The 25166-nt window shown below is 39.2% G+C and overlaps 1 protein-coding gene across 2 annotated transcripts; it reads right to left on the reverse strand.

The window, feature by feature from the left end:
- Positions 1 to 1230: 1230 nt before the first annotated feature.
- On the reverse strand, positions 1231 to 25033 carry LOC144020799 (transcription factor SOX-10-like). Of its 2 annotated transcripts, none has more exons than XM_077524605.1 (5): positions 24884 to 25033; positions 6122 to 6234; positions 5259 to 5875; positions 4692 to 4963; positions 1231 to 3155 (listed from the first exon to the last, which is right to left on the reverse strand). In XM_077524605.1, the coding sequence occupies exons 3-5, from the start codon at positions 5693 to 5695 to the stop codon at positions 2383 to 2385; spliced, it is 1482 nt and encodes a 493-aa protein (XP_077380731.1). In that variant the 5' UTR covers positions 5696 to 5875; positions 6122 to 6234; positions 24884 to 25033; the 3' UTR covers positions 1231 to 2382. The 2 variants fall into 2 exon arrangements, with proteins under 2 accessions (XP_077380731.1, XP_077380732.1); XM_077524606.1 differs by lacking the exon at positions 24884 to 25033 and adding an exon at positions 6312 to 6415.
- Between the last annotated feature and the right edge of the window lie 133 nt (positions 25034 to 25166).

Genomic DNA, 25166 nt, shown 5'->3' on the forward strand with positions numbered 1-25166 from the left:
GCGGGTAGTTCAAATTAGTTTATTACTGTATTTTGTACATCATTTTGATTGCTATAAACTGCATCCGACGCGATGTTCAAACCCATTACTTCTTGATTGTGAGGCAGACGTGCCAACCAATAGCACAGCATATTGCCTTATTTAGACATGTTTGTGGGGACTTAATTAATATAATTTTACTTGGGTTTAAATCTAAATATCCCATTCAGACTAAAAAAAAAAAATAGTTATCAGTTTAAATCAGCATATTGTAATTAATCTCGTGTTTATCTCTTTTGATTTAAAATTTCCTTTCACTAATATTTGTTGATCATTTAAACTGGCCTCTTATCTTTTATTTCTGGATTTTGATTTGCATAGGCTCCGTGCCCATAAGGTTCTCTAGTAATTATATGCAGATATGATACGATATACGCAGGAGAGTATGATTGGTGGTTATACTGTATATTTATATGATTTTCAGTCATCATGGCCCTCTAAAGAAAATTATAACAACGTGTACCATAAAAAGTTCTTAACACCTCTGGTGCGTAGGCAATGTGAGTTCAGTTCACACTCACTGACGGTTGGAATGTTAGTTTGAACGGTTGTCTGTTTGACAGTTAAGTCAGGTGACCTGTGAGGCTGAACACCATATGTGGTATAAAAAAATTAATGAATGGATAATATGATTAGAAATATGAATGGAACCACCATTTGATGTTCTTGGGACACCACTTTGTTAACTTAGCACATTAAAAGAACGTTGGTACATATATAGTGTGATGTGAAGTCCCCCACAGAAGCTGTTTTTAAGTCGATTTTGTCAGACATGCATTTATTCAGGTGGAGAGGAGAGGGCAGCGTGCGAGGAAAGCCATTACTGAAAGTTCGGAATTGAAATTGGCCTGCCTCTTAACACCCTCCCCTTCTCTCACTTTCTATCCCTCTCGCTCACTCAATGGTTTTCTTTGTCTTTTTGCAGTAAAATGCCGTCCCCAGCCGATTAAATGCTAGGAATTAGTAGTCCATTTTAGCCTACTGTGCACACAAACACACTAAACAGCTTAGGCTGCTGGGGCGCTGATTGTGTTATTATTACAGTTCACACGTCAGCAACGTGTTTATAAATTTCTCGGCCTTCATTTTCTAAGTAAAGCATGTGTTAGATCATAAATGTGACTGCTGTTTTTTTCTTCACATAAACTGATATAAATAGATAAAGAAACTGATCTTACAAGTTTATTTTTTTATAAATAAATTGATTTAATAGATGACAATATTTCAACATTGCTATTTCTTGTAAGGAAGCAAAATACTTGGCAAACACTTTACAAAACTATTCAGAATTATACAAAAAAAATGGAGGAAGCATGTGGCATACTTATCATAGCAAAAAAAATAACTGCATGGTAAGAGGGTCAGTATAAAATGGGAAAGTATGCATCACAAATTGTAAAGTAAAGCCCGTGGTACTGAATATTATTCACATTGCCAGAGAGGAAGTACGGTAGCCTGTTTGGGCTGCTCTATAAGTGGAGCAAAAAAACTTGCAGAACAATTGTACATGTGATTCCAAGTAATCCTTAAGCAGGACCCAAAGCTGGCCAATTATCTCAAGGGATCGGATCGAACTTTGTACTACAGCTCATTACAACACACTAGCAATCAGATTTGATTCAGCAAATTGTTACAACGTAAGAAAGAAAAGCGACAAAGTAAGCAGGCATGGAAAGTGTTCTCTGCTATTGGCACAAAGTGACAATGAGAGTTGAGGTAAAGTGTCCAAGGCGGAGCAAAAATGTGAAGTACGAGCTCTCTTTCCCTCTCTTTTTCCTATTATTCCCAGAAATGTTTCAGATCTAATAAGTAGCAAAGGATAGAGACACAGAAACACACAGTCTGTTATCGCCTAAGAAAAAAGGTCACCGTTACCCAAAATAATCCGCCAAGTTTGAACGGAAGATGCTCCAGAAGCAGTGGTGAAGCTGTGTAAGTGTATTAACATCATGTCAGTCACAATAAAATTACTCTAGTATATCAACATCAAGAACACTACTCATATAAAATAACATAAAAAGATCCAAAAAACACAAGTGTCTCCTTTAGTTTGGTTAATAAATGGGATGATGTCAGTCCGTGAACCTTTCCTGGGTTATCGTTTGTGTATACAAAACAATATCTTGGCTCCTCTCCAGTTGCTGTACACCTTCACTCATACATTCCGGATGGCACATATGTATCTTTTTGATTGGCTGCAGACCCCCAATGAATTAAGCCCCGCCCCCTTGGATGAGCTTTATCAGCTAAAAAAGTAAAAACCTCTAATATTACATCAATATGGCGGAGACATACAAACACGCACGCACACGCTTCCCATATATTCCTGGACTCCGCCCACCCTCAGGGTCTTGTGAGTGTGGTGTAAACAGGCTGCTCCCAGTGTGTGGGACTGTGGGAGGGGGCCACACCGGAGGGGTCGCCTATGGTGGTGTACAGAGGCCTCTGTGTTGGGCCCATGTAGGAGAAGGCTGAGTACAGCCCGGGGGCCTGACTGGAGTGGGTGTAGTATGCACCGGGTGCCTGGTGGTCCCCGTATTCAAACTGAGCTCTGGAGGCCAGCGAGGGGAAAGCGGAGCCGTAGTGAGGGAGGCTGAGCGGGGTGTAGGTGACGTGCGCCCCCGACGAGGGCGACGATGACGCCTCGGCGTAGTGGCTCCCGGACTCGCTTTTGATCTGGGCCTTGGAGTGGTCGGAGGACGTGGGCGAGCCCTGAGGCTGCTGCTGCTGCTGCTGCTTGGAGAGCCAGGCCGAGTGGCCGCTGGCCGCCGCCAGGGCGTATGCGTAAGAAGAGGCCGAGGCCCCCGCGGCGGTGGCTCCGGCGGCGCCCTGGGGGTGCCCGTTGGGGGGCAAGTACTGGTCAAACTCGTTGACGTCGAAAGGCTCGATGTTGGACATCACCTCGTTGCTGATCTCGCCGATGTCCATCGTACCGAAGTCGATGTGGGGCTTGGAGCCCGATGACGAAGGACCGCCGGAGGCCCCTTCGCCCCCGAGGGATCCCCTGGAGCCCCCTGATCCTCCCGCTGCCCCCTCTCGCTTGCTGTCTGACAGTTTGCCTGACTGGAGATCTGTCTTTGGGGTGGTTGGGGGTGTGGGGGGGCTGTGTCCCTGACCTGCGAGAGACAGATGTGCTAAGTTTAGCATATACGTACATACTGTACAGTGCATTATGAAAATCACATGCAAAAAATAAAGTACACAACACCATTGATGCTTAAGTGGGGTATAGGTACCATTGGTGGTACGTGGGCTCCGTCTGGTGTTATGCAAAAGAATCACTGAATTAAATGTTCAAATCTTGCATAATGGCTTCAACTTTTGTTTAAATCCAATACAGTGCATTTGTTAAGTAGAGTTCAGTTTTATTGATTTAATTTTTGGTATTTATTTATTTATTTACTTTTAAGCAAAATACATTTTTATATAATCATCTGGAAGTATGTGTTTTCTAACATTTATTTTGGTACAATTATTTACAGTATTTATAGTATTTTAGTACATTTTTATTTTAAAAATATATCTTTTTTTTTCTGTATTTTTTTTAGGCGGTGTAAAAATTTGAGAACTAGTTGTACTACACAATATCAATACCACGATACAATGTGATAAATGTAGGAAAAAAGAACATCTATGATACATAAAAAGATATAATAATATTTTGTCACAGCCATACTACTAATTAAGTTATTTCCAACAGCTGTGGCAAGATAGTTTATTGATCCACATTTTTGGATTTCTTTTTTTTTTTGTTATGCCATTAGATTGTTCAAACATTAAAAAAAAGAAAAAAAATCTGCCTTGTTTCAATAAAGCTTGGTATTTCAATCATCTCTTTAGTGCATCAATTGCTTTGTTTACACACATTCTCAGCAAGAAAACTAACATTGCAAGTCTCGCAGTGATACTCAACCAGAGTGCTATGGAACATTAATGTGCCATGAGAGAAACATGAAACTTGGCATTTAGTTCCACCTAATTGGTCTTTAAAAATATTTACAGTACAATAATTAATATATTTGTTCACCTATTTATGCCTGTGACGTCTAGCGACAAGCAGACCAATGCCATTCTCTTCCACTAGGTGGCAGAAGGTACAGAATTAACCAGTGCATCCACTTTTTGTGACATTTTTGTTCGGTGGTATGTCATTAGAAGTTGTTTTCATTTATTTCGGTGCTGTCCGTATTTTCCAAACTTTATTGAGCCACAATTTACATGGCAAAAAGAGTCTCATGGCACACCAAAAAGCTGTTTTGTTTTTCCTGCCAGTCACAATACATCGCTGGCATAAAAAAATTACATTAAAGTTTAGTAAAAAAAAAAACAATTCAAACCAAGAAGTTAAATTGTGTAAATTGCAGCACACAAACAGTAAAGAGCTCCCACGACTCACTACTGTGCTATGTTAGGGAAACGAGGGTTTAAATTAGTCAGGCAATTCTGACCCTTCAGGGCTACCATACTTGTTTATTTGAAAATGCGGAAGTGAGGACCAAAACTTATTTCTCCTACAGAGTTCGTCTTTTGTTGTATTAATTTTAAAATTAATGTTGTCACAATCAGTCCTATATTTACAAGATTTTACTTTTTTTTTTTAATGCCCTGCCCCAAATCCCCCTACATTTCGACTGGTATGGAGTGCCACCTACTCGCAGGGTGGTGGTGGTGATGGTGATGGTGGTGCATGTCGCCCAGAGGTGACCCCGCGCCCCCATTGTGCTCCAGATGCAGACTCTTGTAGTGCGACTGGGAGTGGCTGGCCTCGCCCTCGCCCGGGCTGTCCGACTCATTAGCGGGCGTCAGTTTGCCGTTCTTGCGTCTCCGGGGCTGGTACTTGTACTCCGGGTAGTCCTTCTTGTGCTGTTTCCTCAGCCTCTCCGCCTCCTCGATGAATGGCCTCTTGTCGCTCTCGTTGAGCAGCCTGCAGGGAGGAGAACAAGGAGCGGTTTTTACTCTCCTAATGTGGAAGTTAAAATATGCGCAAATAACACGCGTTGGCGCCGTGCGTAAATCGAGACTCGCGCGTAATTGGTTGCTCAAATGACTTTTCGTGGTTTGAAGCTCAATTTCAACACGCTCGAACAAACAACACGCTTAGTTGCTATTTGTCTTTTTCGTGTCCACCAATCTGGGCTCCCAATTCCCTCCCTTTTGGCGCAAATTACGCAGGAAATGAAGTGTTAGTGTATGAGAGCTGTGTTCTTTTTCATACAAACCTCCACAGTTTGCCCAGGGTCTTGCTGAGCTCCGCGTTGTGCAGGTGGGGGTACTGGTCGGCCAGCTTCCTCCTGGCCGCCTGGGCCCACACCATGAAGGCGTTCATGGGCCTCTTGACGTGAGGCTTGGCTTTGTTTCCGTTGTTGACGCGCACCGGCATGGGCACCAGGGTCCAGTCGTAGCCGTCCAGAACCTGGCTGACCGCCTCCCGGATGCCGATGGGGAAGCGATCGTCCTCTTCCTCCGACTTGACCGTGGACCTGTCGTCCCCGGAGCCGTCCGCCACGCAAAGCGAAGTCAGCTGAGGCGGAGGCCCGGTCAGAGGTGAGTCGTGACCGGGTGGAGCTCCGGCGTGGCTCGGGGAGAGCGAGTGAGCGTCGTCCGAAACTCCCGGGCTCAGCTCCGCTTCCGACATGCTGTGCTCCTCTCCGGACATTTACAAAAAAAAATCTTTAATTCGTTTAGCAATAACTTTAAAGTGATTTAGAAAAAGTTTTTAACACACTATGTGGAGTTTGCGATGGTGCCAGTTAGTGTGAACTTTTAATACAAAGCCATAGTGGTGCGTAAATGTGACCAGGTCCTTTTTTTACGCATCGAAATCCACTACGTACACCTGCAGGAAAACACAAGGTAAACTATTTATACCATAAGGATGTTTAACGTTTTAATTACATCACCGTATTTTTTAAAATTTGAAAATTAATTAACCAAATTATCTCTATTAATGTAACAAATGTCTAAAATTTCATTACCTCGCAATTAAAACACCAATCTAAAAAATAATAATATAGCAAATCAATATGCTTACGACTAAACTTTTCATTGACTTTAATAATTTAAAAAAAATTACATAACTTACCAGTAGAGACGCGCAGTGGTTCAACATGGGAGTGCGTGTGGCTGGCCGTGGAGCCGATGAATGGCTGCTCTGTGTGGCGACACCGGAGCTTAAAGAGCGCCTTGTGAGAAGGACTGCGAGAGGGAGAAAAAAAAAAGGGAGATTGAAAGTGGAAAACATTCCCAGAGAGGCAGCATTCCTGCACACTCACTCGGCCCCGCCCATCCTCGCGCAACCCGGCGCTCTCATTGGCTCTCGCCTCACCCCGCCACTCGCCGATTGGACGAGAGCGGGATGGCGTTAACGTCGGGCCCGTCCGTCCGTCGCTGCAACGTTTCCAGCGGAGAAGAGGTGAGATGTGACATGAGAGTCGTTTTAAACGAGTCCACAGTGAGCCCATTTAGCGGACGGAGAAGGCCAGCTTTGTTGCGAGTGTTGACATGCTACATCAAACAAATAAACAATCATCCACTGACTTATTACATCTTGCGGCCGCATTAAATCAGAAAGGGAGGGGAATCTAAACAGCCCAAATTGGCTGAGTTCTCCGGTTTGATTGGGTGTCATACAGGAAATGTCGAGTTACGGCTCTCAGGATTAAAATATTTGAGTGAAAATGACGAAAAAGGAGTTGGACAGGTGTGTGGTAGTGTGAGGTAACGAGCCACAAATATTATAACAAAATAAAAGCTCATTTCAGTAAATATAGGTTAATGTAGGCATTGTCATCATGCAATAAGCATTGATTGTTATCCTAAATTATTATGAATTAAATCGGCAAATTAAGTGGTCGTTTCACCCTATAATCAAATATTTATTGTTTCTGATTGCAGGTCAAAGTGCTGCATACAATCTGAGACAAAAGTAAGTATGAACTAATTGGTCTGCAAAGCCCCTACTCCCCAATAAATAAATACATAAATAAACAAAATGCGGTTTAAAGGGGAATTGATGGCTACCGTTTAATGGTTGTATAGAACCATGAAACCATTTAGCACCAAACCCATTTTGTTCTTGGATATGTGTGTGTCAAAACAACAACAACAACAACCAATTTGGGTCAAAAATGGACCGACGTTTTATTGGGTCAATTTGAGACAACGTCCTGTTTTTGTTTTGTAATTTGGGTATATGAGTGCATAAATGTGTTATACAGAATATGCAGGTGCCTATAACCTTTCAAAAGAACCTGCAGAAGAATGGAAAATGAACCTCTAAATCACCCCCGTGGTACTAGAACTTATGCGCAACCTCTGAAACAAATATTGAATAGACCTATATAAATGAATTAATGTGGACGTTGAAAGTCGAACGTGCATGGTAAAATTGAATGAGCAATTAACCAAACACTTTGTTTTGTTTTTTCGACTAAATGTAAACAAATGATGTCCCAGTGATGTTAATCCAATGGGGATTCAATTTCAGCATTCCAAACAAAAAAACAATTGTTTTGTCCGTTTTCTCTATTTTTTTTATTATTATTATTTAAGGAATGATTCATCAAGATTTTTACTTTTTAGCACATTGACAATGTTTTGTAAAAATAATAATAACGTTCTCAAAAACAGAATAAAACTATGACCTGCGAGAATAGTCCCCTTATTTGTTGATGAACTAATTGCAAGGTCAAAGTGCTCTATAAAATACAAACTATTGACTCAGTTGCTCATCCTAAAACAGACTTGTTGGTTGTTTAAGCGGACAGTCAGTGAAGAAGCGACCATTGAAAAGGAAGAACAAGCCCACATTTATATGTTTGTCAACTGGGGGATTTTTTTTTTAAATTTTTTTTCTGTGTCGGGATTTAATTCGAACGTTCCTCTTCCTGCACGCAGAGCGCGACTGATGCGGTGCGTTTCGCCTTGCGTGATGCGGAGGATCTTGTACACGCTGGAAGGCCGCGATTTGCGCCGATAAAGCGTGCAGGCCTGCTCCGGGAAGGACGCGCACGCGCGCGTGGGCACGCTCAAACACACACTTGGGAGAGCAACAATGACGCTTGTGTCCTTCGTGGCTCTTCGCTCGTCTCTCTTTGCTCTCTTTGTCTGCATCTCAGGTGAATTGTAGCCATGTGATCAAACGCCCAAGCCTCTATCCATTAACCCTCGTAAATGAAAAAATGGGGAACAAAAAGCAGTTTTGTGCTGCAAACATGAAGAGAGGAAAGGAGGGGAAAAAATGATAACAGAGAGCGATGTGTGCGTCCTTTCTCCCCTTATGTCCGAGCATTGACACTGGTCGCGCACACAGAGAAATTCCTCCTCAGCAGAATGGATGCTCCTGCTTGCTCTCGACATGCGACATCTTTTTTTTTTTGGTTTGTTTTTTTGCGCCTTTCTGGATTTATGATGATGAGAATGGGGGATGAAGGTGCTTGTTGGTGGAAGTGAGGGAGGGCGGGGGGGGAAGAGGGGGGGGTACCTCGAGGCTGCACCCTACTGATCAACTCATCGGACCGCATGCAGGCCTGGAAGTGAGTGTTGTATTATTTTTGTTGTTGTGCGCGAGTGCAGTAGTGGAAAGTGTTCGGTCTTTAGGTTGGCGCAGTGCGCAAGGGAGGAAGCTGCGGTTTTGCGCAGAGAAGTTGACTTAATGCACTTGGATGTGCACGACCCCCAGGGAGCCGACTGTGGGTCTGCGCGCGCTGTAATTATACTCGTCACCAAGTGGAAGTCATTTATTTGGGGTGCCTTTTATCGAACAATTCGATATGTATTTGTTTCACCTTAACAAGTTTATTGTTTAAAGTTAGATTTATAATTTTAGACGCGACGACCATAACTAAATGCATTTACTGCATTAACTCAATGCATACTCGTCATAATTTATACAATACAATTTATATTTAAATATACGCAAACGCACAATAAAATGAATCGCCATGTTTGTTTTTTTCCCCGAAGTTATTTGACGTTATAGTGAACTCATTTAAATTAAAAGTAGTTATTAGGAGAAACGTAATGAATTAAATAAAATGTTTGGACACGTTTTCATTGTTTTTAGCGCGGCACACGTGTCGTAAAAAAAAATGTATTTTGTAATTTTGAAACCAACCCCGAAGTAAAATAAATTAATCACGTGCTTTAAAATATTAAACGAATCAGTCAATTATACATTACTTTTAATTTATATTTATGCGTGCATTCCTGACATAAATCGAAAAAAAAAAGTTTCTGTCTCAATTTAGACATATATTGGCCGCGGGATTTCTCGAATTGGCCCGAAGCATTTTAGTTCTTTTAATTTAAACGTTAAAAGAAGCGAATTGATATGCATGGCAGATGACGTTGATAAAATGTTTTGTGGTTTGTTTTTCCTCGCCTGCAGGTTGTTCTCATGCTCAAGCTGCAACACAGGCCTTTTTCATTCAGCCCTGTCACATTTAAATTGACTTGGAAAACACCACTGCTCTTTTGCTATAGATTATTTGATGGGAGTTCTGATTTTAATAAAGGCTTCTTTTATAACATTGGCTTTCAAGACCAAGTTATCACAATTTGTATATTGCTAAGACGATTTTAGTACAAAATAGGCTTTTTTTTTTCTTTTTTTTAAAATAAAAACAGTATAATTTTTGTTACTCAAGTACTTCACATTTAGGCTACTGCATGAAACCTATCCTAAATTTGATGTCTAGACTTAGCTAAACTAATCTGCAAAACTAACCATACTGTAACTTACTTGACCTATAAGTTGACTCATCTTAACCAAATTCAACACAATGTAACCTAACAGTGTAACGTAAACATGTCACAATTTTAATTCATTTTAGTTTTAGTCAGCCCATTTTCAAGTGAACATAAATTAATAGAACCAAATCAAATAAAAATGTATGTAATATGTAGTATAATGTAACAACAAAATGTACCTCAACTCAGAATTAGTTCAGCCCAAGTAAAGGTTTACTTAATTTAAATCAACTCACCCTTGCTCAAGAAAAATGAACCAAAGTCAACATAATGTAACAACTCAGTTCAACCCAACGGAAGCTAAATTTACCGGCTGTACCATAATGAAATGTAATGTTACAATATAACACAGTTCATCTTAGTGCAACTCAATTATGCTAAATTCAACATAGTGTAACAAAATAATTAACTCATCAGATCATGTGAGTTGAACTAAACTGAACATAATGTAACAATAAACGTAACTCAATTAATGAAACCAGACTATATGTAACATAACATGACACAATGTAACAACTCAATTTAGAATGTAAATCAATTAAGTCGATTAAACTAAATTCGGCATCGCGGAATGTAACAAAACCTAACTCAACTTAGTTAAACTAAACGTAACAATTCATGTCACCTTTGGTTTTGGTTTGGGCTTTGTTTTAACTAATTGTAACAAAAGACAACAATATAATGTAACTAGTCTACACTCAGCCCAATTAAACTAAACTAAATTACCATAGCGTAACATAAAAAAAATTGTAGCTTAGCTCATCTTAGTTCAAATTGGTGAAAACCAAACGTAATGTAATTCAAGTCATTGTAGCTCAACATGACCTAATAAAACTCATCTTAACTCTAAACTCAACTAAATGTTACCCAATGTAATGCAGTGTGACTCAACGAAATGCAACAGAAAGTCAATATAACTAACTCAATCTGATTAAAATGAATTTCTACCCTTAAACAAACTATAAGACAACCTACCTACAAAGCACATTTTCTGCCTATCATACAAGTGAACCTGAACTTAAATGTTTATATATATATATATATATATATATATATATATATATAATTTTATTTTTAAAAGAGCCACGTGTATTTTGTGACATTTCCTGTATGAGCCTGTTGGTCAAAGCCTAGGTTGGTGATTGTGGCTGTAAGCATTTAAAAAAATAAAAATAAAAAAATAGAGCTCACATGGTGCATCAGTGGCTGTGCTAACCTGCCATGTGACTGCAGTAATGGGCCTCTCCATATCTGCACACACGCGCACACACACACACACCAACCACTGTCACAAGAATCTGAGACACAACTCTTCCTGGAAGGGGAGGGAGGGGAGGGGGAGAGGATGCTTGACAAGGTCTCATGATCTGTCTGAAGGTGAAAAGGTCACCCCTCAGGTGCACAAAAAATCATAGTAATCATGAAAATATCAGACATGGAGAGTTGCAACAACTACGAAGCAAAACGGTACATCGTGTTTAACAAAACTGCACATTATTATCACAGAATTTGTCTTTGAAGTGATTTCCTCAAATTTGGTCAAGGACTCGGCCTGGGCCTAGGGAAACAAACTGATGTCGATACAGATAAAAGAATACACTTTTGAATCGAGGAATTTATTTTTAGAAGAGAATACAGTACAGTTTTATTAAACCCACAATGGACCAATTCATGCAGTAACAAAGTAAACAGTAGTGCTAAGAATAACTGGGCAACTTACTGTACAGTATTATCATAAGAGCTTACTATGATAACAATATCACAAGGCAGTGAGTAATAATTATTAATTGATACACATAGTAAATGCTTGGTTTGCAACAATGCCAGGTAGATATGAACATTTCACTTTATCACGTCGTACAAAAAGTAACACCCAGTTACAGTTGTGTGTTTTTTTTTTTACGCACTTGTCTCATATTTATGGCTACTGTGACTATGACTTTAGCATGTACTGCATTAGTATAGATTAGTGATATCAAATACATCATCAATACATCAAAACAATTAGAAAGGTGGACTCATCAGACCACAGCACACTTGCCGCTAAACCTTGTACGATCCTTGCTTGTGAACACCTGAGCCTTTCAGGGATGCTCCTTTCACACCCAATCACCAAACTCACCTGTTTCCAATTAACACATTCACCTGTGAAATGTTCCAAACAGGTGTTTTTTTCCAGACTTCCCCAGTCTTTTGTTGCCCCTGTTCCAGTTTGCGAACAACTCGTGATTGGTTGATAGTTGAGCTCTGAACAACTGTGATGTCATTTTCAGTGGACAGCAAATGCCAAAATGGCCGCCTCTGGAGGTGGATAAAAACAGGTGGATTTGGCTACTTCATTAATATTGCGCAATATTAATCAGAATGCCGTGTTTAAGAACATTTTTTGGTTGACTTTAAAATGTACAAAATAGAGATTTGAACATAAAACCTCTCAACTGTGACGCAGACGTGCTAACCATTAAACGGTATATGTAAATGCTGATTCTATCATATTGTGTTCTATTAGGGTAAAATACTGTCAATACTGTATTGTCAAATCAACCTAATATCCTGAGCTAAATGGTGCAAGTGTTTAATGAGTGACATTTAGGCCACATTGCTAGTATTGCGCACAGAAAACAAGGAGGGGAATTCCTCAAATGTGTGAAGCTGGATGGAGAGAAAAGGCTGGGGCAAAAAAAAAAAAAAGAGAGAAAAAAGAAAAGAGGACAATAGTAGACAGCAAGCAAGAGATGTAGTTAGGGGAAGTCAAATATTCACATGCCGGGTCACATTCTGCATTAAATGGATGTATAATTGGTGGAGAGGCATTCCTCCTCCTCGTGTCACTGCGGTGAAAAGAATGCTGACATTTGTTCCAATCGGTGACAAAAGCGTCTGAAATGATGCCGATTTTCCAGCATTCTGAACCTCGTTTGACTTCACTTGTATGACACTCCCGGAAGTAGGGATAGACATAAAACGGATTTGTTGATAAAGTGTTCTGTTGAATGTGAGGGATGGACGGTTGTTGAAGCAACAGAAGCAAAATGAGGAAAACTTCACTGCAACCAGCTGCGGTATTATACATTCAATTTCAACTTGTTTACTGTCTACAGAGGAACAGCGTGACATTTATGAAAGTTGACCTACATCGAAATGTTAACTCCTTTGGGCAACCTTCTGTTCAAGGCAACATTGGCATGGAAACAAATAACCATTCATCAAAGAATTGATTATTTCAGAGGAGATGCGAGACCCACCCGCAATATATACTCAACAAAAATATCAACGCAACACTTTTATTTTTGCTCCCATTTTTTATGAGATGAACTCAAAGATATAAAACGTCTTCCACATACACAATATTGCCATTGCTATCAAATATTGTTCACAAACCAGACTAAATCTGTGATAGTGAGCACTTCTTTCTGCCGAGATAATCCGTCCCACCTCACAGGTGTGCCATTTCAAGATGCTGATTAGACACCATGATTAATTCACAGGTGTGTTTTAGACTTCCCACAATAAAAGGCCACTCTGAAAGGTGCCCTCACAAGGGTTGCGGGGGCTGCTGGCGCCTATCTCAACTGGCTCTGGGCAGTAGGCGGGGGACACCCTGGACTGGTTGCCAGCCAATAGACAAGGGACACAGAGACGAACAACCATCCACACTCACACGCACACCTAGGGACAATTCGGAGCGCCCAATTAACCTGCCATGCATGTCTTTGGAATGTGGGAGGAGACCGGAGTACCCGGAGAAGACCCACACGGGCACGGGGAGAACATGCAAACTCCACCCATATATTTTTTATATATAATTTTATTTATTTATTTATTTATTTATTTATTTGGGGTGGGGTGTGGGGTCTGGGTTCACAAGAAGTTTTAGATCTTTGAGTTCATCTCGTAAAAAAATGGGCGCAAAAAAACTGTTGTGTTTATAATTTTGTTGAGTGTAGGTATGGTTTTTATGGTAATTATCAACGTTCAAAGAATGCAACATTATTCTCTCTGTTTGGTGAAAACAATTACTACTGAACCTTAGTTGGGGACCTTTTCTGCCTCTTCTGCACCTCTTCCATTGAAAATGCGGCACACTAAATTCAGGCTTGCCTGTGTACTAAAAAACCCTTAAAAGTGATTGCATAAAATTCTGCGAAAAAGAAGGGGACACTGTACAATTGATTGGATTCTGCGTAAAAGACACAGGCGGCTAAATCAGGTCTACTGTTACGGCTCGGATGCAGCAATTTTGCAGAATGTCAAAGAGGAGAGGCAAATCACACAGAAAAAAACTCTTAGGGCTTGTGTGGAACCAGAAAAAGTCAGTCTGCGCAGGGGAATTCCAAATTGCAGCCATCGATAAAAAATAAATAAATAAACAAATAAAAAACTCGTGATTAAAATACTTAGACAACCAGCCAGTTCCAGACAGTACTGTACACCTCGCTAACAACTTTTTTTGAGGTTGTCGTATAATCGTGCGAATGCTGAAGCATTCCCACATATGTTATTGTGATTTTTATTCTCCACACTTTTTTTTTTGCTGCCTAACACCTCCCACATAATACTTCCAATTTACATTGTTCAAATTTCAACTATCTTCAACAATTCATGCTTCCCAGGGTATATATATATATCGTCTGAGACCACATTACTTACAGTATTTGCACAAATTAACATTTAATATCAAATTTTCCCCCATTCATTTTCAATGGGACAGTCATTGAACTTTTCTAAGTATCAATTTCCACGCCCATGTTCATATATATAACTTCCTCATTACCAGGTGTCTGATACTGCTCGGTGGCACAGTTGGAAAAGCGCATTGTCCAGTAACCAGCAGGTTATAATTTCACAATTTATCTCTCCAGAAATTGCACTTGGTCTAGTTGAAGATGAGTTTGTTGCGTGACTGCGGCCAGAGGGCCTTATGTCATCTGGATGTGTGGGTTGCAAAGTGCTGGAGGAAAAAAGGGTCACATTGGGAACGGGTCATGAGATGGTGACACGTGGAAAAAGAAACAGTCCAGAGATCTCGGGTTTTTTTTGTTTTTTTTTAAGTCCACGAAGGAAGCCATGGATGCAGGTGTTTGTGGATGATGCAGCGAGACGAATAAAAAATGATTCTGCTTTCTGACCTCTGCCCCTCCTTTTTTGCCTCCTCTCAGTTTCACCCAATGAATTAGTGCAGCTGCACCACTCCTAAATGGGTGCCGCTCTTTTTTCCTGCTAGTGTATGTGACCCACCATGAATCCTCTCTTTGTGCTCCCCCCCACCCCACCCTTCAGCTCCCTCCTCCTAGTTTCTTGCCTCCTTTTTGGGGGGGTGGGAGAAGGGGACTTGGGTTGCAATGGTGTTAGCACTGGTGATGTGGTGGCCGTGGTAGCGATGGAGGAGGCAGGAGGGGTGGATGTTGGTTTGGGGGGTGGGGGTGCGTTGAACTTGTTGGATTACATTCCAGTGCAGCTGTGGAGGCTGGTGCAGGCCAGAGCGGGATCATCATTGCATTGCAAGGGCATCATGAATGGACTATTGTTTGGAAAGGCCCGCATCTATTTGCTGCTAACTTCATTCTGGCGAACAGAACAACAAGCTGTTGAAGCACGACATTTGGAAATGTTTGTGGTGGTATAGGAGAGGAGAAATCTATGTATCATGCGTTCGTTCCATTCAAATATCAAAATCTGGAAAGGTGATTGATTATTTTGTTATTTGTTAATTACAGTGGCAGGCCATGCAGGTGTTCCATGTTGTCAGGTGGTCCATGTGCCATTTGTAATTAATAGATATCTAACAAATTAAGCGAAACTGAATTTCTCACATAGAACCCGATTATCGCTCATGGCAAACCAGCGTTGGCCTGCAATACTGATTCTGAAGATTAGACTCACATGACAGAACACTGAGGCTGATATCTGATTGGATGAAAAAACATCTAACATTCTACAAATCTCGAATCCAACAAAGTTGGTATTTTGTCGAAATAAAAACAGAATTCAATTATTTGCAAATTGTATTCAACCTATGAATATATTGAATTGACAAGATATTTAATGTTCAAACTAATAAACGTTACAGTTTTTAAAGAAGAAGTCAACCCCCAAAAAGTGCCCTGACAACAATATGTGCTATGCAGCCCCACTAGTCTAAATATGGTATTCTGGTTAATATTGTGTTAGTGGAATATGAGTTAAGCAGCAAAATCCAGACATTATCAATATCAGAAGGCGGCTATTTTACCACTTGCTGTCGAACGAAAATGACATTACATTTGCTCAATTCTCAGGTAGCAACCAATCACAGCTCAGTTTCAGAAAACAGGTTAGCTCTGATTGGTCGTTGCCTGAGAATTGAGCAACTGTGATATCATCTTAAGTGGCAAAATGGCCGCCCCCTGACATGGATAAAAATGGCTGTATTTTGCTTCATAACTCATATTCCACAAATGCAATATTAATCAGAATGTCATGTTTAAACTAGTGAGGTCACATATAACATTATTGTCAAGAAATGTTTAAGTTTTACTTCCTCTTTAAGCATTTTCTCATTTAGACTTGGATGCCTGCATCACGCTCCAAAAAATAGCTGGGATAGGGGCAGCTGGGAACATTGAGGAATGCTCAAAAACACCTAATTTGAATATTCCACAGGTTAAAAGGTTAATTGTACAGTTGAATGCCGTGATTGGTATAGAAGGAGCATCACCAAAAACTCTAGCATGCAAAGCGACATACTAGACTGGCCTGCCAGCAGTCCCGACTCGCTTCATTCTTCTTTCAACTATTGTGCTTTCATGTGCGAGCAACTGTTTTTGCATGTCTCCGTTGGTTTATGCCAGCTAACAAGCTAACTTATTGCTATAATCGTTCACCAATAAATAAATATAAATATGACCAATTACATTTAAAAATCCAACTCGGGCCTTTGTTTTCTTGTGTTTGAAAAAAAAAAAAAAAAAAAAAAAAAAAAAGTCTATTTTTTCCCCCATTTTTTGACAGCCAGTTGAAAATGGAAAGAATGAATAATACATAGCGAGATGAAGACAGTCAAAAGAGAGATGTGGTCGTCCTTTTTTTTTTTTTTTTGCTGTGACTCACATGCAAGAGTGATGGTAAAAAGCAGAATGTGATGGTGGTGGTGAAGATGGGGATGATAACGACACGCACACAATGGCGCCATTGACAGCGACTTTATGACGTTTGTGCCCTACGGCCACACATGCCAGCACGCTTAATAGTCATGCATGTACGCTGATTTTTTTTTTTCAACCCTTTCAGTAAAATTTTCTCAAGGAATCGCTTTACAATAAGGGTTTGTATGTGCTTTGTGCATTGGCTGTTAATTAGCACTTTATGAAGACTTAGTAATAGCAATCAGCCCCCCCCACACTTGCCAAATAGTGATCTCAAACTTTGTCAATTCTAAATGTTTGTTAGTCACGAGATTTTCAAATAAGACTCTTTTGTAGCTATTTTTAAATGACACAAGGGGGCATAATAGGTGCTACAGTATGAATGTGGAAGTCAACCAACAACTTTTTTTTTGTTTTTGACAATAATATGTTCTATGCAGCCCCACTGGTTTAAATATGGTATTCTAGTTAATATTGCGCTAGTGGAATATGAGTTAAGCAGCAAAATCCACCCATTTTTATCCATCTCAGGGGGTGGCCATTTTGTCATTTGCTGTCGACTGATGATGACATCACTGTTGCTCAGGTCTCAACCAATCACTGCTCAGCTTGAGAAAACAGATGAGCTGTGATTGGTCGTTGCCTAGCCCTGAGCAACATTGTCGTCATCTTCAGTCGACAGCAAGTAGCAAAATGGCCGCCCCCTTGAGATGGATTAAAATGGCTGGATTTTACTTCATAACTTTCTTGAACATACACATAATCTTTTTGCTCAGTCAAAATTACTAAAATTTAAAGATCTAGTTAAATGTAATATGTTGATAATCTTATACAAAGCATTTAATAAATTATTGCCAATTAATCTACAACAGTTATTTAAACTGAAAGAGTTAGTTCATAATTTGAGAGGATATGGAGAATTTATAACACCTAAATTTAGAATAAATTGCAAACGTTTTTGTGTGTCAGTATGTGGTGTGAAATATTGGAATTGTCTGGGTACTCAACATAAGCAATCCCAAAATATTTTCAGATTTAAATTGTTATATAAAAACTTGGTTTGGTCACAACATGTCGGAGGACCTTGAATTTATAAATACTTGGTGTAAATGTGTCCTTGCTGCTACTACTGCTGTTATTGTCTATTACTAAAGTTGATATGTATGTTTATGTCTTATTCTTGGAATATATAATGTATTACCATTGTTGGTATGAACCATAAGAATGTGATATCTGTTACCTATAATAACATCACCATTATTAGCACTTAATAATTCAGTTAATGGTATGCCATTATATTGTCTATATATTGATAAAAACATTTTTAAGATAGAAATATTGTAACTTGAAGGAAGTACTGTATATTTGTATTTTTATAGATTAGAGACGGGGGTGGGATTAAAGACGTTTTCTTCTTCCCACTCCCTTTCAGGCAGAATCAAATTTTCCTCTTTTTTTTTTTGTTATTTAGTTTTTTTGTGTTCATATCATGAAACTACAGTATGACTTGTTGCTGCTGTGTTCAACTGAACACTATTGCCTGAAATAAATGAAAATGATGATGATGATGATGATGATAACTCTTAGTCCACAAATGTAATATTAATCAGACTAGACTAGTGAGGTCACATATAACATATTATTGTCAAGAAATATTTAACTTCCACTTTAATGTACTACAGTTAAGACAATTTGGGGGCTTGCTCTGGAAGAATAGGGTACCAAATGCCCCCGTACTTGGTTTGTACTTCCATATTATTGCTGTCGAAAGTTTACAAGTAAATAAGTTAAAGTGGTATTTAGGAGCCGATGACCCAGATGAACCCTCAAGTCCAAGCCTCTTTGAAATAGGTTTACTTCAATCAGCATCCCATTAAGTAATTCACCGGCTTGTGCATATGAGCGGCTGCAGACAGACAACACATACTTTTACCAACATGTTCGATTTCTGTGAATATGCTGCAACGGGAAAAGTAACACTAGAAGAGATATGAAGAGCCGGCATGACTAAAAAGTCGACTAAAATTACTCTCATGTTTTTGCTGCTGCTGTCTGTGGTTCTTTAGTCAACATCGCCGTTGCTGCTTGTGTACTAAAAACACAAGCTTCTATAATTATTAGTTGTTAAATATTTGCGCTGTAAAGTCACACTGCCAAGTGAGACATTTCAATTTATCCACCATGTGTTTCTATTGGTCTCTGGAACACGAGTTGTACTTTTCTATAATTCCATGTTTAAATGTTGTTTTACAGCATCTTCATTAGGATTTTCTTATATTTCTACTCAGTTTATCTGTAAAACGTGCCTGTCTTTTGTCTTCAAGATGATGTGCTAGCAAAGATTTGAAATGCTATAGTGCCCTGCTAAAAGTTGTATTTTAATGTTGAGGAAATGACTGAAATGATTTTTGTGCCTTTACTTTAATACTACCACCCACAAACTGTTTTCTTCAAATGTGGATTCATAGAATAATTCCACTGTTTATTTAATCACAAGAATCCATTCATTTCAATACAATATCCCAAACATCACACACATTAAACTGTTTTAAATAATGAAATCCCTAGTTTATTTTATGATGCTATTGTATTGATTATTTCGGCCATCTTGAATGCTGGTCAGTCAGCCATCTTGTGTATTTATTTATCGCTGAAGAATTAACAACCAAACAAAACTAAACAAAAAAAAAAGTGGAAGGAATGGCGCAGACTCGTAGGAGAACATTTAATTAGCCTGTCTGAGCGAAAAGAAGAGAAAGAAAGAGGAAAAGGAGGGCCCGAGGGTGCTGAGGAAAAGACGTCCACATGAAAGACTCCGTTGTCCGAGCAGAGGGAAGACATGAAAGGCAGCACGACAAAGAGACGGATGAGATATCTGGGCCAGTGAAATTTGTGACAATTTGTGACAGCCCTCCTCATGTCTATTATTTTCTTCTTTCTTCAATATTGTTTCTTCAATAAAGTCTTTTTTTTATATATTTAAAAATGCGTAGAAACACTTTTTTTTGTGTCAAGATGCAGTTCAGAAGGGTCAGATTTTACAAGGGGTCATCAGGGACTTTAAGTCCTCTGCACTTTCACACGCACGCACACGCACAAACTGGTGGAATTGCTCTCCTACACACAATAGAATGTTTTTAACTTTTATCACTACTGACATAGTGAAACATTTTTTACATACACAGTAGACTGGTGAAACCCTAAAGAGCAAAACACAAACTAAACAAGCAGCAAATCCAAAATCACAAAAACAAATAGTTTAACAAGGAGACCTGAGCATAAAAACACGCCACATGGAATAAAAAAAAAAAAAAAAAAAAAAAAAAAAAAAACAGTAGGTCATCATCCAATCAGACATGAATCTGATTCTACCTGTAAATGTCATTGTGGTTATGCACTTGTTAATGTGATTTTTGGATTTTGTTTGATGGCTTTTTGTTTTTATGATTATGTTTATGTGATTAGTGAAATGCTCTCCCACATACTACTGAAACCCGCTCACAAGTCATAGAAGTTCATGCTGAAATGTGCTTAGAATTATGCATTTCAATTGCAGCATGAGAGCATTTCACTTGTGTAGGTAAGTGAAATTTTTTTTCATTTGTATGTACAGTATGTATGACAGCATTTCAAAACTGAATGAGAGATTATCCGAAAATAAGTCCCTGACAGCCCCTCATTAGAGTCGTGATAGTTCTCGAGCTGCACAGTCATCATCGTCATCATCATCATCATCAACACTAGTGTTGTTCCGATACCGATACTGGTATCGGCAGAGGTGCCGATACTGCATTAAAACAGTGGTATTGGTATCGGTGACTACTCACAAGTAACATGCCGATACCATTAATTCCAAGGCGAATATGGATGCAGCATCTTGTGTCTTGCTCGTGCACGACATTCACTGATATGTGATATGCTCACTGCATGTTGATCTAAGATATCCTATTGGCCCTTGAATGCTCTGAACCAATGGCAGGACAGCTTTTTCATGTTGACGAAAAAAAGAACATAGGTATCGGTATGTTATCGGTATCGGCCGATACTGCAAAGCTGGGTATCGGAATCGATATCGGGGACCAAAAAACGGTATTGGAACAACACTAGTCAACACCAACAACACGCGCGCACACACACAAGTTGGGAAATGTGCAGACGAGCAACCCGAATCAAAGTGAGCATAATGGATTGGACGGGGGTTGCGCGTTCATGACACCCACATAAAACATTTTAAAAAAAAATTCCCAGCATTTCCAATTGCAGCGTGAAGTGTGGTGTCAGTCGAATATCTAATCTTCAACTTTCTGACATGATTCTCATGGGAATCGTTGGCAATATTGTCAGCTGGAGAAAAAGAAGAAAATAACTCTCCCTTTTGTGTACTGACTAATACTGAGCCACACTGCCAAACCAAAATTTGCTATGTTTTGGTGGCATGTCTGCTCTTGTAAAAATAAAAAAGAAGACTGCAATGTTGCGTCTTTTTGTTTAATACATGTGATACAGTATTAGTCCAATATGCAAATGAGGGGTGTAGCTCAAAGCAACCATGATGCCTCAAGCATGTAATGGAGTACAACTTTCCCGTTCTTATGACTGCGCCCTGTGTGTTGTGTTGTATTGACAGATTAATAACACTTTGATATAATACTTTGAATAAAACTAAACTTGTGGCAATACAGAAGGAACTTGTTCCAAAACAAGAGCATCTTGCATCAGAATTACTGTATTTATATTTAAAAAAAATCATAATAAAAAAAAAAATTCTTAATAAAGCTGAAAGAAGAACGCACTTAAGCAGGAAATGTGATGTCGTTATTAAATTATAGATTATTTTCTACTTAAGGGTGTGTCCTCTTGTATTAACAAATAAACAAACAAACAATTTCCCAGGTATGGCAGTCAATGTACAGCAAATCATGTAAAAGTAATAATTTTAATACCAATTGTAATGTAGACAACTTTTCTATCAGAGCGCTTTTTCTTTCCTCTACTGTCTCCATTTCTGACAAAGTTTGTCTTAAATAAATAAATAAATAAATAAATAAATAAATAAATAGTCACAGTACGTGAACGCAACAATAGTTTTATACATATTCAAATTAAATTTGCAGTTGGAGCATAGCATGCTTCCGATTTGAAAGTTACCACAGTTTTGAAAACTAAAGTCTCCACGCAATTTAGGGCCTTTATTTTGTAAAAATCAATCTTGGTTGTTTAAACCAAACTGAAAAATGACAATGACAGCTTGTGGTTTTGTGCTACTCTCTCCAAATTAAATGAAGATTTGTCATCGTGTTTTGTATTTTAAAGACACATACTGAATTGTATTCTCGAACCGGAATTAATGTCCAAATAGTCTATCTCCTTTTCATATCTATTACAAGAAAGATTTGTGACATGACGATTAATTTCAAGATAAGAAAAGACAAGGAAATAGAGTACTGTCATCTTGATGTTGACTCTAACACACTTTTGAAGTTAGTCCTCGTTAGATGATCTCTGAGCTGAAGTTGTTTACATTTCACATGATGTTTTGCAGATAATTTAATTCAGAATTGGACAAATTAAAAAAGGGACAGATTATGGAATTTGCGTTAATGAGTAAACCGTTCTGAATTTCATCACACAGTGATGTATTAGTGGGGCTAATTTACATAATACCACCCCTCCACTGAGGGTCTCCACCCCTGACTTGACAGCTAGAATGGGCAAAGACACAGAGACACTTTCAAGCAACACCTGAATAACACTAAAATACAAAAGTTAAAGGGATGCTTTACTTATTTAGCCATTTTTGGCAGTCAAACATGAATATTTTGCCTATAATAAATTTGATATTTTCATTATTTTTCATGTACAATTAGTACCTTGAAAAATACATTTTGCAACTTGCTGTCGATTAAAAATGACATCACAAGGACTCAGGTAACCAATCACAGCTCAGCTTCTGAATGTCACATGACCAAACCTAGAAAACAGGTGAGCTGTGATTGGTTACCTGAGCCCTTGTGATGTCATTTTCAGTCGACAGCAAGTTGCAAAATGTGTTTTTAAAGGTGCTATTTATACGTGAAAAATAATGAATGTATCAAATTAATTATAGACAAAATATTAACTTTTTATTGCTATAATGGGCTAAATAAGTGAAGTATCCCTTTAAAGAGAGCTGCAGTATTAGCATAAATTAGCTTTCGCTAACAGTATTAACTTCTGATTAGCTGACACATACTCAAATATTCAACTAGTTGTCGATTTAGAGTGTATTTCTATTTGGCGATGTGTCCGCTGCATGCCCCACATGAACGATTCCAACTCGCAAAGGTAAGGGTAGGGTAGGGGCGCTCTCAAATTGCCCACATGGAATGGAATGAAAGGACGTGGGGTCACGGACATTGTTGAGACACCTGGGAACTAAGAAAAAAAAAAAATCCAGGATTCCACGGTATTTTACAACACTATAAAAAAGAAACCTTTACATTTGTTGTTTTTATAATGATACAAGACAACTAGAACGTCACACAGTAGAACATCCAAGCAATTTTTTTCAAATATGAATTTATTTTTTTGTTTTGTGACAAAATGGCCACCCACCCAAGATGGTTAAGAATGGGTGGATTTAATGAATTCATTTTCCACAAATGCAATATTAATCAGAATACAGTGTTGAGGCTGTATTGTCAGGTTCCCCTTTAAAGGGATACTTTACTTACTTAGCCATTTTTGGCAGTCAAACAAATTTTACCTATAATAAATTTCATTATTTTTCATGTACAATTACTCCTTTAAAAACACATTTTGCAAGTTGCTGTACTAAAAATGACATCACAAGGACTCAGGTAACCAATCACAGCTCAGCTTGTGAATGTCACATGACTAAACCTAGAAAACAGGTGAGCTGTGTTTGGTTACCCGATCCCTTGTGTTGTCATTTTCAGTCGACAGGAAGTTGCAAAATGTGTTTTTAAAGGTACTACTTGTACGTGAAAAATAATGAAAGTATCAAATTAATTATAGACAAAATATTAACTTTTTATTGCTATAATGGGCTAAATAAGTGAAGAATCCCTTTCAGATTCTGAAGGGGGTTGAAGGTTTCATTACCATAAAGAAGGGTTTTCCCCAAACTTAGGGTCAGGACACAAAATTTGTCATGGGTCACTTTTTATTAGGTCTCCAAGAGTAAAAATGTTGCTAGCTATTTTATTGGACATCTGGCACAGGGCTCGTTTGTTGTCATAAATTAATGTTTATTCATCATTAATGTGCAACGTTATGGTATGTTACATATTTTGGTAAGAATGTGTTTTGGGGATGGTAACTAAAAATAAATTGTTACACAGATCTTCACCAAAATGGTTTGGAATTGGTCGTGTGTGGGCAAAGACATCCACTGGTGGAAAGTATTTTATTATAGTCCACATTATGAATTTTTTTTTTTTTTTTTTTTACGTCAATGTTATGGAAAAAGTCCGAATTAATCTACACTATTTGAAAAAAAGACAATTTCATGGTTGCTTTATATTTTGATTAACTTGTTCATCTTAATATTGGTGCTTAAATCTAAACACGAGCTTGCTACACGTAAAAACCAGGACAGACAGACAGGCAGGCTAGCTGACAGACAGATAGAAGACGTTTGCCCTGTGGTGCTTCCCAGGCCAGCCGGGCCTCTGCTGAGCCGAGTCGCGCACGCTCTCACACAAACAAAGCTCTTCTGTTCCTCCAGCGAGCTGCCTCGCAGCTCGTCGGCACACAACGGCTCATTATGGAATCAAAGACGCCCCCCCACCACCGTCACCGCCATCACCCCCGTGCGTCCCAGTGCCTAAATAGTGTCCCCTGCCGAGCGCACGCACTGTCACCAGCTCTGGTCGCAAAGCCTCAGGCCTCCACCGGCCAGTGAGGCCAAAAAGGCCAGCAGATACACACACACACATGAAAGCACACATAAGAGGTGAAGACGGCACCTTATTAGGTAGACCTCTCGTCAGTCATTAGCAGATCTTCCAGAGGCCACAGAGGTCAGCCAGCTACTTTCCTTCACAGAACTTGCGGAGCGCTTCAGTGAGTGAAGGGACGCCATGACAGGGGCAACATCAGGGCGGACATAACTGTGGATAACACGAAGAAGATGATGGTGAGCACCACATTTGGTCATGTGATGATTGCCAGAAGACATAACGAGGTCAAACTGAGCAGCAGCTGGAGGGGAATTAGCGCATCACACTTAATTATGCTCAGCTGGAAACC

The sequence above is a fragment of the Festucalex cinctus genome, chromosome 6, assembly GCF_051991245.1.
Source record: "Festucalex cinctus isolate MCC-2025b chromosome 6, RoL_Fcin_1.0, whole genome shotgun sequence".
NCBI lineage: Eukaryota > Metazoa > Chordata > Actinopteri > Syngnathiformes > Syngnathidae > Festucalex > Festucalex cinctus.